Here is a 19,037-nt window from a genome sequence, read left to right as displayed (position 1 = left end):
AACTTGTGAAAGTAAAACTTAGGAATTTAAATTGATAAACTTTCTATATAAAACATTTACAAGCTTCCATGGATAAAAATGAAACTGATTTGAATTTTTCAAAAAAGAACTTACTAAAACTTTTCATTCTTTCAAGAAATAATTACCAGAGAACATGTCCAGTGTGATTTCTGGATGGAATTTGGCCAGTTGTTCTGATAGACTCATCTGAGCGTGACAGTAGGACACAGACAGGAAGATGTCGTTCAGTGGCAGACGTGCCTGGTTGACGTCTTCTGCTGTTGATTCTGTGTAGAAAACCGGCTCCTGGAAAAACCTCGTATCCAGGAGGTGAAGGAGCTGTACTGCTGTCTCATGTGTCTGCATCCGCGGACTTCCAACATTCAGAAGGGCTAGGTTCAACATGGCCACATGATCACAAGGATACTCCCTGAATTGTAATTTCATTCAAATTTTTCAATAAACTTCCATAATGCAATTTATATACACATAAAATGTTAAGTTAATACTTTTATGCAGTTTTTCTAATACAGAAATTTACATGAATTGAATTACATATAAAATTCTAAGTTTATTCTGTAATGCAGTTTTCTAAAAAAGAAGTTTACTTGGATTGGAAAACAGCTGCCAGTGCGTTGAAGCATCCATCTGCCACTTCATTGGCTCCTGTGTAACAGCGGTCAATCACCCAGTCCAGTAGGCCACTGGTGTCAGGGTTAAAGTCCAGCAATAACACCACTGTCTCTTTGGCCAGTTCATAGATCTGTGTATAAATCAGAAGTAGGAAATTTTAATGTAGCAAGAATAAAGTCAAAATTTTAATACAGATAAACCTCATTATGTAGTGGAATTTTTAGCAATCTCAAAATTTTTTTCAATAGATAAGCAACAAATGAATGATTTTACAAGATGATAAAATGATACAATTTTTTTTTCAACAAATAAGTATTGTGGAAGTTTCAATAAAAGTAAACAAACTCATATTACATATGTTTAAGTACATGTATTTTTCTGTTCAGATAAATCATTTAAGACTTTGCAAACTTTAGCCATGAACAGAATCATATGATATGAAAATAGATCATTTTATAACTATGAATGGACTTTCTAATAAGCTGCAAGATAGTTACATGTAATAGATTTTCTACCTCTGATAGCATGTCATTTAGTGTACATAAAACTGATAGCAGTCAGAAAATATTGACATTCTGTCATGCTTACAAATATGGGAATGAAATAAAGAAATAAAAGTCGGTGGAATTACAAGGAAAGTAAGCACATTGTTGAACATAAACTGTGAAAGGAAATGCATGTCCTTTATTTGTTTATGAAATAAACATTTCGATTTAAATTACAGAAGCATTTGCATAGCTCATGCAGGAATTAAAAATTGTAAAACATACTTTGCAAAAATTATATCTTTTTATTGGCAAAAACATGTGGCAGATGTTGAGGATAAACAAGATCATCACTTTTCTTATTGTTAATATGTAATAAAGTTTTTTTCTTCTGCTCATAACAAATTGAGTGTTTAATGGGAGGTCAAAAATGCCTATACATTTCAAGAACAATTACAACAAACAAAGAAAAATTGGATGTCAACCAAAAAGAATATTTTTAAAAATAAAAAAAAAATTAATTTAAAAAAAAAAAAAACAGTTGTAAAACTAAAATACAGAGGGAGCATTCCACTGTACAGAAGCCTACAGAAGAAGACATGCTACCTTACCTGATCTTTGATCTGCATTAGCAGGAGATAATCAGAGAATTAGTAATGCCCACTCACCCTTTTTACAGTACAAGGAAACCTAACACATTGACAACATCAGCTGGAGAAATGCATGTCCTTATTTTTTATGAAATCAATTTTTTAAATTACACAAGAAATTTACAGGATTTTGTGACAAATTGTGGGGGAATGCCTTGCTACACATATAAAACATTTCATTTGCAAGCCTATAATTCAAGAAAATCTTGTAAATGATGTGATTTTTACGTGCAGAAAGACGTTTTAATGAGACTTGTTTACATTTAGGAAATTTCTGAAAAATTGGATATCAACCAAAAGGAATTTTTTCAAAAATAAACCAAAAAAAAAAATCCCTAAAAAATATAAAAAAACATTCCACAATTATCCAATGTAAATGAAAGATGATTGTGTCATCTGCTAAATAAAACCATAAACCACACACCCAGCTACATTAAATTAAAACATTTAATATGAGATATACATGTAAATCTTAATTAATGGTGAACAGTACACTACAAATGATCGCCACTTGTTAAATGAATGATAAAAGCTACATGAATTGATTGTGTCATTGGCTCCAAAACTGTAAACCACACACCCAGCTACATTCATGATTCTATTTTAAAAATTGGTTACAAATTATAACTATATGATGCTTTAACATATTCCTAGTTACATTTATTTGTTTATAAGTCTCATTATTTTAAAATTTATACTTAAAAACTTAATAGATCCAGTTTAAAATCATTATACTTCTAATCAACCTTTAATATTGATTCAGTTGCTGTATATCTATATAGACACAGCATAACAACAAAATATTCTAAAAATGTACTTTTTATCTAGTTATTTTTCTGTACTCAACAATAATTAATTTATTTGTCCAATTAAGTATAGAACATTGTTGATTGAATTTATCAATGAATCAGTTTGCTTTGTTTGGAGAGGAAAAAAAATTAACCTACCAAGTAAATGATTTTTAAAAACTGCATAAAGAATATTGTGTTCTTGAAGAAATTAGTCAACTCATGATATGTGCATGATTAAAGGTTTTAAAATCTTTTCTCGTTAGCAAAATAAAAAAAAAACAAGAAAATGATAAACAAGAAGCATACCCTGTCTTCATGGGAACTGAGCAGCATGTGAGCCCATTTGTAGATGTAGCCGTCATCATTCAGACCATTTGGATCAAACACAGGACCACAGCACAATACAGCAGACATAGCTCTGACTGCAGACAACTCTAAATCAGTTATCTCCTCCTTAGACACCCTGTTGTTGAGAGAGGAAATACTAATTCTAAACACAGTCAAATCTGTTAATCTCTAACTTTATGGGTTCAAGAAAGATCTTCCAAATAACTGGGGATTTGAGATATTGGGGTTAATATACATAGAGAAATAGTCTGAAACTTCTAACTCATTTCAACATATCTGAGGCATTCAAGATATCAATGTGCAAGATACAAAGTTCAACTGTATTTTTTTTTTTCCAAATTGACTATTATAAGAGGAAGATAACAGTATATACCAAATCATTTGAAAAACTTATACATGTATGTAGAAATAATTGAACAAGTTAGAATAAAAGAGCAATGTCCATGTTTTGCTACCTAAAATATGTGTCTAAAAAAGTAAAATAGGAGGTGCACAATGGCAATATGTAATAAAGATTCTGTGAAAGTTTCATTAAATTTCACTCAGTGTATAAGAGGAGTTGCGGATAAGAACTTGCCAGACAGACGGACGGACATACCAATTACTATATACCCTCCCACTTTTCAAGTGGGGGGGGGGGTATAATAATGTAACAAGTTAGACTACAGTATTTACTAAACAAGTCGAAATACTTTTATGTACAAATGACACTTTGAGTTAGATACAGCAGTGCCTTCTATGGTGGAATCTCCACTAGTGTGAATAAAGCACACAATTCCCAATGAGATGCAGACTGTATCTCAGGTCACGGGTTAACAAGGTACGCTTGTACTCCACTGGAAAATAAAACAAAAAATGAGAATGTAGACTGCAAAGGAATTCATATACTGTCTAACTTCAATATCTCAAAGATATGGGTAAGGAAAAAACTTGAGATAACTGAAGATTCAAGATATCAAAATTAAGTACATAAAGAAAAGTGGTTGGGACTTCCAAATCACTTGGACCTATTCATGGTATTCGAAATATTCGAGTTATTTGCGATATTTATGTTTAAGAAACTGAATTGTAATTGCTTCACTGCACAACTGCCACAGTTAAATAAACATGCAATTTCTTTCTCGTAGATAAGGGTTTACACTAATAATACCACAGAAACAAGCTTGTTACACCTACTTGGGGTATGACTGATGAGTTCCCGTACAAAGCGACTGAAGTGGAGCCTGATGTCCTGTAGGTCGGGGAGGTTCCGGTCACTCTCACTCTCCAGGTACTGCCGTGCTCCATCAATGTACTCCACAAACGTCTTGTTCAGGCAGTGTTCCTCTTTGTCTATCACACCAGAGTCCCTGAATCATCAAATAATTAATCAAAGTCTCAGAAATATATTCATGTATGTCATAAAAGATTTTTTTAACATTGTTGAGAACAATAATTGTTCAAAATTAATGCATTCCTCAATAGAAAAATGCAGCAAAATCAACCATGATATTTGGTCTGTGGAAGCCATTTTAATATTTACTTTTTAATTAACATTAGTGTCTTTATGCCAATTTATAATTACAAAGTCATTTATCAAAATGTGCTTACGCTTGGGCAAATGTCTTATTAGCAGCCATCAGCTCAAATATATGAGCTAGCTGAACTCTAAGAACATCCTTCTTTCTTCTCCGTTTGAAATTTCCCTCCTTCCTATCTATGGCCTCTTTTAAAAATCCCACCAGTTCATCCATCAGCTCTCTGAAAACGGTCAGCAAATATATTTCATTGATTGCTTTATATTATGTATATAGTGTGCACGGGTGCTTAGTACATCTTGTATGCTACGTCAGTAAATCCAGTTTGCATAAACAATTTGGATAAAACAGTGATTAACTTTTTACAATGTGGTAATTCCAAAGTTTCTCATATAAATATGAACTAACTTTTACTTTCAATTCTAAGTTTAAAAAAATTCTCAAATCATATCTGCAAAATTTCATAATTTTTCATTTACTCATTCTCAAGAGGAAAACATAATTTCTTTTTTTTTTTTAAAGATACCTGAACACTGCAGGGTTTGTGTATCCCAGTCCATTTACAATGGTGTCTCTCATATCAATGTTCTCACACTTCATAAGCGGAACTAACATCGTGAAAAGGGCAGTGGCTGAGCAGGAGTTATTGTTCTTGATGCTGTCACTTTTATCTCCTCCAGAACTGTCTGGGGAAGACCTGTCATTAAAAAATCACAGTAAATGAATCAGAATTTACGGTAGTTAATGGTATCACATGATAAGAACTGTATTACAAATATTATTTCCTATGTAGCTTGTAACATGAGCTTTGATTGGTTACAGAGTCAGGTGTAAATTTCCGTGCACCCGACTTGAGCCAGGGGTAAATAAAACGTGACGTCACAATGCATACTTTCTCTATGATAAAAACGAAATATCATATGTCACGATGCATTGTAGTACGTAGTTAATCTTATCGATAGATTGAAACACAGTTGATTAGACTCTGGTATTTACAAAGAATTTTTATGGGTACATAGGAAATAAAAAAAACACAAGAAGATACAGGACATCAGGACATTTTATTCCATACACCCTTCGGCCTTTGGTTGTATGGAATAAAACCCGGGCTAAATCCCTGTACACCCTTGATTGAACCTGGATAACTAAGATTATTTGCTCATAAGATTAAACACAAGAACATACAGGAAATTTTATTCTAGCATTTACAGAATTTAATCCTATTTCAAATATTGGCACCTGTTTTTAATAAAACATTGCTGAAATTGGATTTTTGTTGAATACCATGCTACTTAATCTGACATCTTTACCTGTAAATTATGTTTTATTACAAAGTAATGATATAAGTATCACACACTTACCCTGGGTCTGGTGATGCACATCTGAATTGAGAGGGGATTCCCTTTTGAGCCACAGCACAAGCCAGGATGACATAGTTCTGCCATAACTCCATGACCAGGTCTTTCTCTGTAGTTGGCTTCTTGTTTGATGTGCCAGAACGCAGCAGAGAAGTACGGTTCTCATTTATCATTGTACTGTAACATACCAGATACATTGCAATGATGAGTAATAATTTAATGTACATGAAGAATTCAAAGATTTTGATTTTATCATAAAACATAAAAATTATCTATTTGCTATTTTCTATGGGTTCTTGGATAGAAAAAAATTCCTTTTAAATTTGACAAATGAAATTACATCTAATTTCCACTCTCAATGTAATTGCTTACAATATATAACATTGACTGAATTATCTAGTTTACCTTGGTTCCAGTAGTGTGTAGACATTACTGAGCCTGGTGAACACGATAGGCCATGATGCTCCCACAGCATGGGGACAGACTGTCATTCCAAAGTCACTGGACACAAACATAGCCACACATCTCATCCATGGACTGACCTTCCCTGCCGTCCAGTGTCGCTCCTGCATCTTGGGGTCAATGACAGTGGGATTCCAAACTGAGGCTGCCCGGTCAATAATCCAAGTCAGGTCAATGTTTGATGATGTCATAATCAAAGACTGGCAAAAGAAAAAACATCAGTCTCAACTAAAAACTTCCCAAGTCTGTGTAGCAATAAGTTTTTAAACAGCATTGATGAAAACTACAACAGCTCAAGCAACTCATACCTGAGTATTAAAGATTACCTTTTCTGAGTGAGGAAGAGATGGGAGGAGTCTCTTGATGATATCACCACACGATCTGTCAATCATCTCCAACAGACAGGGCTCAGCATTCCCCTGAAATATCATAACATGTACAGTAAAAAAAATATCAACATTCCCTCAGAGATATTGCATAATTCAAGGGGCCATGAAAATTACTTTTTTATGACTGCAATGTCTAACTACAAATTACTTATGCCATTAAATGTACAAGTACATCTTAAAGAATAAAACTTTCTTGATAATAAGCTTTGGTGACTGTTGATAGAGGCAAGTTTCAGAGTATGTACCTGTGTATTGGCCGAGTTGAAGATATTTCTGACTTCCTTGAGCAGATGAACAGCAAGTTTACGAGTGACAACTCTAGCACTGCACATCATGACCAAGGCCAGTCCCTCTACCTCATGGAGCACGCTCAGATCTGTTACTTCCTGTCTGACCAACACCACATTACCATCTCCTGAGCTCTTATCCTAAAAGTATAAAACAAAATCATCTTTACTGGTTCCTTTTTATAACAGACATACAGTCAAGCCTCATTATCTCAACTTGATGGGACTGAAGTATTTGAGATATCCAGGGTAAAATGCTTAGAAATTATGCTTAGGACTTCAAATTCACTTCAACATATCCATGATAATCAAGATATTGATGTTCTAGATACCTATGTTCAACTGTGTATGACATATCAAAAGACAATTTTCCAAGCTAAAATTATTCAGAAATGGCAGAAGTTTTGTTCACCTTGTTGGTGTTCATGCTAGCCTTCCACTGAACCAGAAGCTGCATCAACAGACGGAGTGAGCTGTCCAACAACTGATTTGTCACGTCACTGATCTCCTTCTGGATGAACATCACAAAACCTTCAAACAAAAGGGAGTATTAAACCTTAATCATGTGTAGTATTAGTGAGGGTTTTACCCACGTTTTTACACTAAAATTACCATTTTACTTCTGCATTCATCAAATCATTGATCTAATTACCTCTGATGACATTTTCTCTCCAGGAAGCTGACTCCAACATCAGATTCTGCAAAGCTTGAAAGGCATGGCTGAAAACAAAATACAAATCTATACAAATCTATGTAGAGACTTGTACATGTATTTAAAAATCACTTTTATCATTAACTTAGAATATCCAAAATAAACCAAAATTACCACCCTTATATGTGCTCATGGCTTTTCTTGCTTACCCTTTCAGTGTATCATCAACATGTACTGTCAGTCTATTCAGCATCTCTACAAGCTCCATAGGAGTCATTCCATCTGGAATCAGGCGAGGGATGGCAGCAATGCAGGTCCTGAACAGCTCTATCTTTGCCTTCCTCTCTCCCCTAAACACCAATGACAAACAACAATATGTTACCAATAAACCTTTGCTGAATTTTTAAAAATTCTTAATTCACTTCCAACACTTCAAATTTCTAAAAATTTAATGAACTCCATAGTTTACATTACTAACCCCATCAAGACTTCTGGCTCCTTGCCAACATTTTCTGTTTTAGTCTGCAGGAGTTGTCTGCCCACTTGCAAATCCAGTGCTCTCAACATGGAGTCAAAGGCTTTCAGCATGTGGGGGTAATACTGAGATATACCGATACTCTTGGCTGTGGTGTCTGTCAACATCTTGTTCAGAAACGTTCTCTTGACCCTGACCGTACTTCCTGAGGGGAGGGTGGCCTGGGCCTGGGGCATTGGGGGGTCTCCATCCTTCTGTTGTAGACTGTCCGCTATCACCAGGAAAGCTCGCAAACCAATGTTCATCCTCTGTTGTTTATAATACATGTACTTCAATTAATGCAGGTATATAGATTAATTAGTTATGTATTACAATCTCTAAAACTCACATGTACTTCTATTTTCCTGAAGAAAAGATTTAATTTTTGGAAATTAAAACAGTGTTTGGTCAAATATTTATTTATTTTAAGTTTTCGAGTGTTTCATTCAATATAATTTCTAACCTCTGGTCCATGGGACAGAAATATTTTGGCAGGCCTTCCTACACACAGTAGATCAAAAATGATTTCCTTCATGGCAAAATCCAGTCTTTCCTGCAAATTTTTTTTAAGTTATGTAGTTATTAATTTTTTTCAAATAATTACATACAGAACATAATTAAAATTTCTTCTCTTCATATACAACAAAATTTTGGAAGTACCTTGGCAATAAACTGAATGATTTTGACAAAGTAATTCAAGGGGACATCCTTTGGTGTGACAACCTTTGACCCCTTGGGAAATAAGCTGCTGACAATGCTCTGTAGTCGACTGTGTGTTACACTGTTACTCTCACACTTGATCCTCACCATGTAAACCCTGAAATCAAAACATTTTACTTGAATGGTATGTCATGAATTTTACAAGATGATTTTAAAATTTGAAATTTAACAGTTTGTCATTTTGCATTGTATATGTCATAACAACAGGTTTCAAATCAGGTGAAGCATTTAAAGAAAACACTCTAAATGGAGAGATTTAACCTAAACAAGATGTGTTTGTGAAACACTATGCGCCCGGCGTCAACAAAGTTCGAAAAAGCTATTTTTAGTATATAGGTCACAGTCAAGGTCACAAAGTCATTGACCTTGGTGTTGTTTGTAAGAACTTAATTAGTGGTGTATGCATACTAAATATGAAGTCCCTATCTCCTATGGTTCAAAAGTTATGGCAAAAAGTGGAAAAAGCTATTTTTAGCATATAGGTCACAGTCAAGGTCACAAGGTCATTGACCTTGATGTCATTTGAAAGAACTTTATTAGTGGAGTATTTTAATCTCCTATGGAGTTAGAAAAAGTCTATTTTTAGCATATACCGTAGGTCACAGTCAAGGTCACAAGGTCATTGACCTTGATGTTTTATTAGTGGAGTATGCATACTGAATATGTAATCAAAAGTTATACAAACAGTTGAAAAAGCTATTTTAAGCATATAGGTCACAGTCAAGGTCACAAGGTCATTGACCTTGATGTCATTTGAAAGAACTTTATTAGAGGAGTATGCATACTAAATATTAAGTCCCTATCTCCTATGGTTCAAAAGTTGTGGAAAAAGCTATTTTTAGCATATAGGTCACAGTCAAGGTCACAAGGTCATTGACCTTGATGTCATTTGAAAGAACTTTATTAGTGGAGTATGCATACCAAATGTGAAGTCTCTATCTCTTATGGTTCAAAAGTTATGACAAACAGTTGGAAAAGTTATTTTTAGCATATAGGTCACAGTCAAGGTCACAAGGTCATTGACCTTGATGTCATTTGAAAGAACTTTATAAGAAGAGTATGCATACCAAATATGACACTCTTAAGGTTCAAAAGTTTTGGCGAAGGTTAAAGTTGACAACAGGCAAACAGACAAACAGACAAACAGACAGGACAAAAACAATATGCGCCCCGAAAAAATTCGGGCGCATAAAAATGTTATGGTAATCAAATATAATACCAAGTGAGGAGAGTTATCTTACCAGAGAAGCCTATGAAGAGAGTCAAGGGCCATTCTGGAGCTTTTGGGGTCCCTGGACTTGAGATGTGACAGACAAGTGGTGAGGAAATATGGCCAGTTATTCAGGAAGAACTGCTTCTGACTGACACACAGGAGGCAGGTCACAAGTGGAAAGACTTGCTGTAATAAGTCAAAACAAATATTTATTAACATTTATAAAAGGGTATTTTATGTGCAGGTATGTACTGTACATTTACTACTAGCCTTGCACTCAATGCACTGAGGCTTTCATCTTGTATTTAGCACTTTTTTTCTGTATGCTTAATTTTTAGATTTTTTTTCCTTTTGTTTTGTCTCAACTTATGTTCTAATCATTTCCAAATAAAAATCAAAGCCAGCTTGAAAGAGGCATCATGATATACTGTACTACACAACACAGGCGAAGCAAAAGGAAAATTTTGTTGTGAGGAGAAAAATTTAGTAGTTTCAAGTTTTTTATTGGTGTTCATCATCAACATTTTTTACTGTATTACTTACACTGGAGTGTTTCTTTTTCATGGTCATGTCTACCACAGGTGTATACAACATCTCCACCAAGTTCTTCAGCACAGGGACATTCACCTCATTCTTGGCAGTCTAACAATAGAAATCAGTAACTTCTATAAACTATTAATTGCTTTAACTGATAGATTTCATTTCTTCTCCAAATGTATTTTATCAATAAATTGACTTTTTCTATAAATCCAGTGTCACAGGATTTAAATTCAACTTGAAGATTTGATTTACAACAGCAAATATTAGGTGTGTACATGCTTACTCCTGCCACAGGAAGCAGAATATCTACAAACAATGCAGCCAGGGCATGCTTGATTTCTCTGTCCTTGACATCTAGGAAGTAATGGCCAAGGTCATGGAGGAATGATACACAGGCCTCAAAGTCCTCAATAGGATGCATCTGTACAGAAAACATCAAAACTTCAGTTTCTTAAAAGGTTACAACACTTCTATAATTTAAATCATTCTTACTTTGATATTGGGTCTAAATGAGGTCACGCAAGCATATATTTAGGTCACTGACCTTGACCCTGAAGTATTTGAGGCCATTCAGCAGACTGATTATACTCTGAGCTGTGTAGGGAGTCTGATCTCTCAGCTTCAGTTCCTTCCACTCGTTGACAAAATGCTTCCTCACAGACTGAAACCTGTTTTGTAAATAAAATATGATTGAAAAGGGGCACATTTCAAAAGAATATATGTAGGAAATGAAAGGAATTCAATCTGAAATTAGTACCAATTATTGCAGTACATTTATTCAATTTAATATTAATTCAAAGATATATTAATATGGTCATATATTTTCACTAACATCCAAAAACCGCAAATAATATCCTTGTATTTATTTTACATAAGGCAGTAAAGAACAACTCAACACTGAATGTATATCTAAATAATAGGATTTTTTATATAAAATGCCAGTTAAAGTGCAAATTTTATCAATAAAACAAACAGTTTGTGCATCATCATGATTATGTTACAGACTTCTTTTAAATTTTCTGCCTCAGGCTAACTAATTAATCCCAAGGGATTAACAAATCTCTCAATGTTCTTCTTAATTTATAATAACTTTTTCAGTAATGATAGAATGAGGTTTTTATCCAACTGCCTTAAAAATTAATAATATTCTTGAATTTTCATGAAGAAAAAAAAAAAATAAATAAACAAATAAAAATAAAAAATATATCTTCTTTAATCTATTTCTTCTTTTTAGAAGTCAATGAAACCAGAACTCATCATGTAGGCTATTTCAACAAAAATAAAGTAAAAACATTTATACTTCAATCCACATTTCATAGTGTCCATAGCATTTTTATTCAATTGAACTTTTTGCAGACAGAGTTGGTAATTAATCTCAATGTGACAGATAAAGATAATGCTTTGGATTTTCTTTGTAAATCCCAAGTCATTCATTGCAGTATTCAGTTTACAACATTTTCAAAGAGAATTCATTCTTATATAAAGTTAAGGAATCTGCCCCACCACCCCAGCTCCAAACCTGAGGACATAGAGAAACCAACTTAGCATCAAAATATGTCTTTTTGCCTACTGAACTACCATACCAAATTTGAACTTAATTGGGCTACCATAAAAAAAGTTATTAGGAAAAAACAAAAAAATTGTAATGATGTACACAGACAGACAGACAGAGTGATTACTATAGGGCACCCGCAAATCCTTGCGGGGCCCTAATTATTGCAGTACATTTATTCAATTTAATATTAATTCAAAGAAAAGGTCATATATTTTCACTGATTAGATTTTGACCTTCATGACTAATGCGTCATGCTAGTAAAGGATTTTTTTCCAGTTAAAGTGCAAATTTTATCAATAATATGTTTGTGCATCATCATGATTATGTTAAGACTTCTTTTATTATTTGCCTCAAACTAATTAATGGGAAACAAATAAATGTAAGTGTACATACCTTGACTGAGCAAGCACTCCAATGACTTCAGCATACAGGTCTGCTATCACACTAATGTTCTGTGAGTTTGGATTGGCTTGTATCCTACAATGCATGACAAAAATGATATCAACTGTTCACCAGGCTAATTTTTATTGATTGATTTTTTTGCAATGAGTGTAATTAACTACTGGTAAACATATTTTCTTTCTGAATGACAATCAAACATATCAAAGAGAAATTAGTTTACATCCTGTATTAATAAAAGGCTCCCTTACCCATCCTTGTACTTGAAGTGTCTGAAGGCTTGTTTAATGATGTACACCACTAGGTCTTCATAGCCAGGGTGGAAATTTAGCTGCAATGCAAAATATACATTAAATATATTTGAATAAAAAATTATATATTTTTAAATTCTGGTTCAAATTGACAAACATGATTTTTTATTACCTTAGCTAGGACTTCAATGAGCACCAGGCAGTAGACAAACTCTACAGCTAGCTAAATTAAAATAAAATATCCTCAAATAAATTACTGTAATTAAGAGAGCAAAGTAATTCAATATCAGAAATACCTCGCAAAAATAAAGCACTGAATCATATAAGAGTGTTAAATGCTTCAATATTTCTCACACAGGAAGTCCTTGCTTTGCACTTGAGAATTCATACATTTATGGCAGCAAACCTTACTTTCCCAATTTCTTTATTATGTTAGTTCACAGCTAAGTATGTGCCATTCAGTATACAGCTTCTGATTTAATTAGTTAAAAAAAAAATATTTTTTTTTCAATCAAATTCCTGTATTTTTCACATACTTTTACATGCTTTGATTTAAGCCCTTTGTCACAAGTCAAGCTGAGAAGATTTACTACCATATACTTTTATGTATGAAAGTATTTCTAGTTTACATATGCTTTTTCATATGACATACCCTTTACTCCTGTGTCTTTGGCGAGAATCGAGTTGAGTCGATTCATCAATCAGGTTTTGTTTCTCGAACCATCGGAACAAACTCTGTAAAATGGAGGGAAGACTCTGCTCCGCTACACATCCTAACGCTCCCAGAATCTGTAACAAGAAATAACAGCTTCATTATAAATAAGACAAAAATACTAGTAGACTCGGACATTATCATTTAACAGATACAAGCACTAATTACATGTATTGTCTAAAAATTATACAGTAAATGTTTATGTACTTTGATTAACTTTGCCTTGATTGCATACCATGAATGGTACTGTCATCATTATTTATGTGTACAGATGGTAATGTACAGTGTCAACTCTTTGTAATATGAACAAATTCAATGTTTACTTAATGTACAGTATTTACTATTCCACTATGTACACTGTTAATATAATTTTCTTTGCTAATATCTTTGGATACTCTTTATTAAAAGTGGGGAAGTATTTTTATGGAAGCAATTATTTTTGGATTCTCTTGACCCTTTTCAAAGGTACATGATGGATAAGGAGGCCGGGGTGGGGGGGGTGTTCCTGTCAAAATGTACCTGTGATCATGATACAAAAAAGAACACTCAAACATGTTTTTTTTATCTGAATGTCTGCTAATGGTGTACAATGTTACAGATAAACAGATACAGTATGACATGTAAAACCAGGCAGGATATGCTTATATCTATTAGAACATAAAATTTTTCCAAATACAAGTTATCAATATTCATCAAAGCTTCAAATACCCAGTAAAATTAATTGTAATCAATTTCAAGTTATACTTCTACAAATAGCTCAGTTTGGGACTTTTGGTACAGATATTTTAAATAGTTCAACCAACAACAATTCAAAGACAAATACTGCTGCTTCAAATACTTTGCAAATTCAAAAGGTTTCAATACCATCTCAGGTTTGATTTTTAGAAGTTTAAACAATGACCTGAATTTTTTCCTGGGAATTATTTGTTTAAATATGTGTAATTGATTTCAAAAGTAAAGTGTTTCTGTAAAATTCCAGTTAATTATTTCCATATTGACTAAGACAATAAATTTCTTCTTCATAGCATTTTCCTTTGTACTTTATTCTTGGTCTTGTTACATTTTCCAAACAATATAAAATGATTACTGCTCGTGCAGGACCAGAGTTCAAGGTCACCCCTAACTCAAGAATTACCATTCCCACAAACAATAACTTTGTCTAAGTGTCAGTTCAGAATTACATCCCCAGAGATAGTAAAGTTTTGAATACCATCAAACAATGACACCCCCACCCCCAATTTAAGTTATTCCACAGTATCCATCAAAATTGGTAATATTTGAACTCTATATCTTACAGGACCATTAATATTGCTTGAGATATAAAAAATACTGATTTTTTTTTTACAATGAAATATATGGAGATAACAAACCATATTCCAGCTCAAAAGTCTACAAACATTACAAATTTGGAGCAGAGCAAACACAGACAAAAAAAATCAGAGGTGGGATCAGGTGCCATGAAGGAGTGAGCATCTCCTGTCAACCAGTCACACCCACCTTGTCATTATCAGGAAATAACTGCAAAATCTGTCAGTTCATACGGTTTGTAAATAAAGGAATAACAATTAGTGTGAAAAACTTCAGTCAGCATCTGACATAATGATGAATTGTATTTGCCGACAATGTCAAAGAACTTACATAATGATGACTTAAAACGAGACTGATGATATTCTTCTTTCAGCAATTTGTCTGTCAATAACTTACCTCATTTTAGAAATTGTTCAAACATACAGTATGCTCTTGCAACTGATGACTTACTAGGTTTTGCTCTGTTAATAGTAAATTTTTATTTTCATCCCTATGTCATTCTGAATCAATGCTCCCTAATAAACTTTTTAAATTATGGGTCTTTAAACAGCTAAAAAGTATGCACCAAAACAATTTTTTTTTTAAATCATATACACCAGGGTAGATCAAATTGGAACTACAGCAATTACACAGTATAATTAATGCTAACATGATTTATGTTAGACAATTATATGGGGAAAAAAACTCTCCGGTTGAGAGAGCTGTGAAGTTTTACAACAACACCCCATCTACAAATGAAGTTAATGATGAGTAAGTCACAAATACATGTACATATTCAGGTCTCTACAAAATGCTTCCAAACACTGCTAATAGATTTTATATTTCAGGAAAAGAGATACACCCTAGAGCAAGAAAGAATTGACTTTGTAGAGATCGAAATCAAAAAAAAAAACATTGGACTAGTTTTCTGATTTATATACATCAGGGTAGATCAAAATGGAACTACAGCAATTACACAGTAGAATTAATGCTAACATGATTTCTAAAACACATCTGTATGCTAGAGAATTATATGGGCAATATACCAAGTCTAACAAACTATAAAGAAAAAATCACTCTCAAACCACTGCAGATTTTTTAGAGGTTTGTGAAGCTTTACAACAACACATTTTGATAATGATCAAGTATGAACAGTTAAATCTTGTTATCTCAATCTCAATGTAGAGACATCAGAGGATTTGAGATAGCCAGGGTAAAATATTTAAACAGATACCCATGGGCCACAATGCTAACCTGCGTCACTTTGGTCCTAACATTTTTTTATCAGGTTTTCCTCCTTGTTATACTTTGATCCCCTATTGTGGTCCTACCCTACCTCAAAGGGCATGATTTGAACAATTAGTACTGACACTTCCTCAGGATGCTTCCACATACAGTAAGTTTGCTGGTCCAGTGGTTCTTGACAAGAAATTTCCTCTATTTTTTAATGTAAATATCTGATTTCCTATAATGGTCCTACCCTAACACTGGGGCCATAATTTTAACAATTTAGAATCTAAACTACCACAGGAAGCTTCCAAATAAGTTTCAGCTTTATGGGTCCTGTGGATCTTCATAAGATTTTTAAATAACTCCACCCTGTATTTGTCTTTTCTTGATTATCTCCCCTTGGAAGAGAGCTTGTCCATTCCTTATAACAACTTCAACTTCCATTCTCACTAAGATGCTTTGTACAAACTTTGGTAAAAAGTGGGCCACTTGGGAAGAATTTTGAAAATGTGAAAGTTTTCAGGCGGACAGACAAATAAATGGACAATGGGTGATCAGCAAAGCTCAGGTGAAACCCTAAAAAGCTAAAAATTATTAGTTGCAACTTTCAAATCACCTTGACATATCCATGATGTCCGAGATAACAATGTTTAACTGTACTGAATTTGCAACTTAAATTGAAGCACATGCTGGTGTGACACATTTCCTGCATAGTCACTTCTTTAGAATTTGGTTATTGAACTCTTTATTTTGGTCAAGAATAAATGAGCCACTTGATCTATAGCAGCAGAATCTATACCCCCAGACTTAAAAAAAAAACCTTTGTGCTAAGGTACAAAATATTCATTAATCAATGCAACATCTGTTTTTACCCAACCTTGTTGAATGAAGAAAATTATATTTGAATTTGAGTATACATGATATAAGCCACAGTTCCCAAAGAAGAAAAAAACAAACAAAAAAGGTTAACATCACATTAACTTGTAACATTTGTTCATTCACATCAATCCTCCAGTGAGAATAGGTTTTTTTGTATTTTTTTTAATTGGTACTCAACATGTTTACAAAGACTTAGCTCAAACCACAAAAACACAAATTACTTTTGCATGTATACCAAAAAAATTATTGGGTGATTTTTTTTTAAATGCCAGCAATATTTTGAAGAGATCTAGTGATCTACAAGTTCATTTATTCCTTATTGATAACATTTCTGATTAAATCAACTTGAAGTCAATTCATATATCACAACCTACATCACTGTGCACTTATAACTAAAGATAATATTCATCAAGAATTGATAATGGCAAAAAATAAATCAGCTACAATCTAAAATTTTAAAATAACACACGCAATTACACTGGCAAGAGGCTCCTAAAAATTTCAGATCACTATTCAAATTGAAAATTAACAACTTAACAAATTTGAACTCCTTGCAAACCAGTCCATCTATTTGTCAATCACATGATTTCTTTATTAGAGTCAAACAACATGGTGTTGTTGATATAATGTTGTTGTTTTCTTTTTGATTATTTTAAAATTAATGATAAAGACTAAACAAATATCAACACAATTTCAAAATATTTCGGATTTCTTTGAGGTCATGAGTGCACTTTAAGGTCGGTATACACGGTAAGATTTGTATTATAATAAAAAATCTTAATGTGTATACACCCTTAATACAGTGTATCATAAGATTTTTCGAATCTTATAAAACTTTATTAAGAATAGAGCAATGCTCTAATTTCCTAATACAAGTCTTAACTTACCTATCACTTTCAACCAATGAAATGTAATGACACTAGGGGTCAACCTATGTTTATTATTTACTAAAAAAGTACATGGTAAATAATAATGGCCGCTTTTACAAGTAAAGACACTTTCAACCAATGAAAAAAGTCAATATTTTTATGGGAAGGGGAAGTGGATTTATAGAATATATCAAACAGTGCATAGTACGAAGATAGACACTGCTATCAGAGCCCCGTCCTCCATTTTTATTACTTTGATAGAGAGAGAAATATGTCGGGGGAAACCACATTGGAATACATAGTTTATTTACAATCTTTCAAGATATGTACCGGTATTAGACATATGTTAGAGTGAATACAAGAATGTACTATGATGCAAAAGTATTATAATACTTGTATTATACTACAAATCTCACTGTGACCAATACCGGCCTTTAATTCTGAAATTATTGACTTGTACAAATCAAACAATAACCTTGTCCCAAACTTTCTCAATTAAACCTCACACAGCTATAAGAGTACATATGTACTTACCTGATCAAACTGTGTGTCCTCTCCTCTCTGTAATGACTTTGCCAAAGGCTTTTCCTGTAATTTCAGAATAACAAACACTTTAATTAAAATTATGGTTAATGTACAATATACAAAATATGTGTGTTGACATGATAAACATGTGTCATTGCTTTGTACAGTGTAAGAAAGATGAAAATAGCACAGTGGTTCTTCAAACTTCAGAAAAGTTGAAAATTTGAAACATACAGATGGATGGACAAATGGACAGACACAGACATACAGTTAAACAGGCAATGGGTGAACAGAAAAGCTCACTTGAGCTCAAGTGAGCTAAAAAGCATTATAGTGAACAAAATTTTAATATTGTATCAAGCAGAGGTAATAAGTAAGTGTCAGACAACATGGGACTTATGTTTTCCAGGGAATAAAGTCATGATTTTTACAGTGTATGTATGTCTTAAATTATTTGTATGTATCATAACTGATAAAAACACCTAGATCAAACAACTGCAATTTTCTGAACTTTACATCCAAAGAACTATCATTTGAACAATTTCAACTTACCAGTGGTTCTGCCACCACTTGTTCAACTTTCTTCTCTGCAATGGAACAGAACTGTAGGAAGAGGGTCTGTAGAGTATACTCTCCTGGTTTTACTTGATCCACCTCCACACTTCTCCCTAAATCACGTCGCCAAGGAAACCTGATCACATGCACATGACCACTGTCATGGCTGTCTTTCCTTTCCATGCTGAAAGGACTACTTCTCCATTTTCATCCTGA

At 33.4% G+C, this 19,037-nt stretch overlaps 1 protein-coding gene across 1 annotated transcript in view; it reads right to left on the bottom strand.

Moving 5' to 3' along the window:
- Positions 1-19,031, bottom strand: part of LOC134237310 (protein furry-like) — a 35,677-nt gene extending 16,646 nt beyond the window's left edge. The window contains 28 exon segments of the mRNA XM_062719409.1: positions 147-430; positions 609-763; positions 2,866-3,065; positions 3,681-3,743; positions 4,084-4,256; positions 4,498-4,647; positions 4,951-5,121; positions 5,786-5,959; positions 6,188-6,444; positions 6,571-6,663; positions 6,879-7,061; positions 7,333-7,451; positions 7,573-7,640; positions 7,782-7,922; positions 8,051-8,355; positions 8,550-8,639; positions 8,747-8,903; positions 10,048-10,205; positions 10,563-10,661; positions 10,843-10,980; positions 11,104-11,227; positions 12,508-12,591; positions 12,765-12,844; positions 12,937-12,991; positions 13,109-13,132; positions 13,417-13,553; positions 18,276-18,329; positions 18,819-19,031. Of these exon segments, the coding sequence (XP_062575393.1) occupies positions 147-430; positions 609-763; positions 2,866-3,065; positions 3,681-3,743; positions 4,084-4,256; positions 4,498-4,647; positions 4,951-5,121; positions 5,786-5,959; positions 6,188-6,444; positions 6,571-6,663; positions 6,879-7,061; positions 7,333-7,451; positions 7,573-7,640; positions 7,782-7,922; positions 8,051-8,355; positions 8,550-8,639; positions 8,747-8,903; positions 10,048-10,205; positions 10,563-10,661; positions 10,843-10,980; positions 11,104-11,227; positions 12,508-12,591; positions 12,765-12,844; positions 12,937-12,991; positions 13,109-13,132; positions 13,417-13,553; positions 18,276-18,329; positions 18,819-19,004 (3,922 nt within the window). The 5' untranslated portion in view covers positions 19,005-19,031.
- Between the last annotated feature and the right edge of the window lie 6 nt (positions 19,032-19,037).

Source organism: Saccostrea cucullata, unplaced genomic scaffold (genome assembly GCF_032062105.1).
Source record: "Saccostrea cucullata isolate Sc308-1 unplaced genomic scaffold, CSIRO_AGI_Scuc_v1 ctg16, whole genome shotgun sequence".
Classification (NCBI taxonomy): Eukaryota; Metazoa; Mollusca; class Bivalvia; order Ostreida; family Ostreidae; genus Saccostrea; species Saccostrea cuccullata.
The sequence above is the reverse complement of the archived record's forward strand: the minus strand, read 5'-3'. Positions and strand labels throughout refer to the sequence as shown.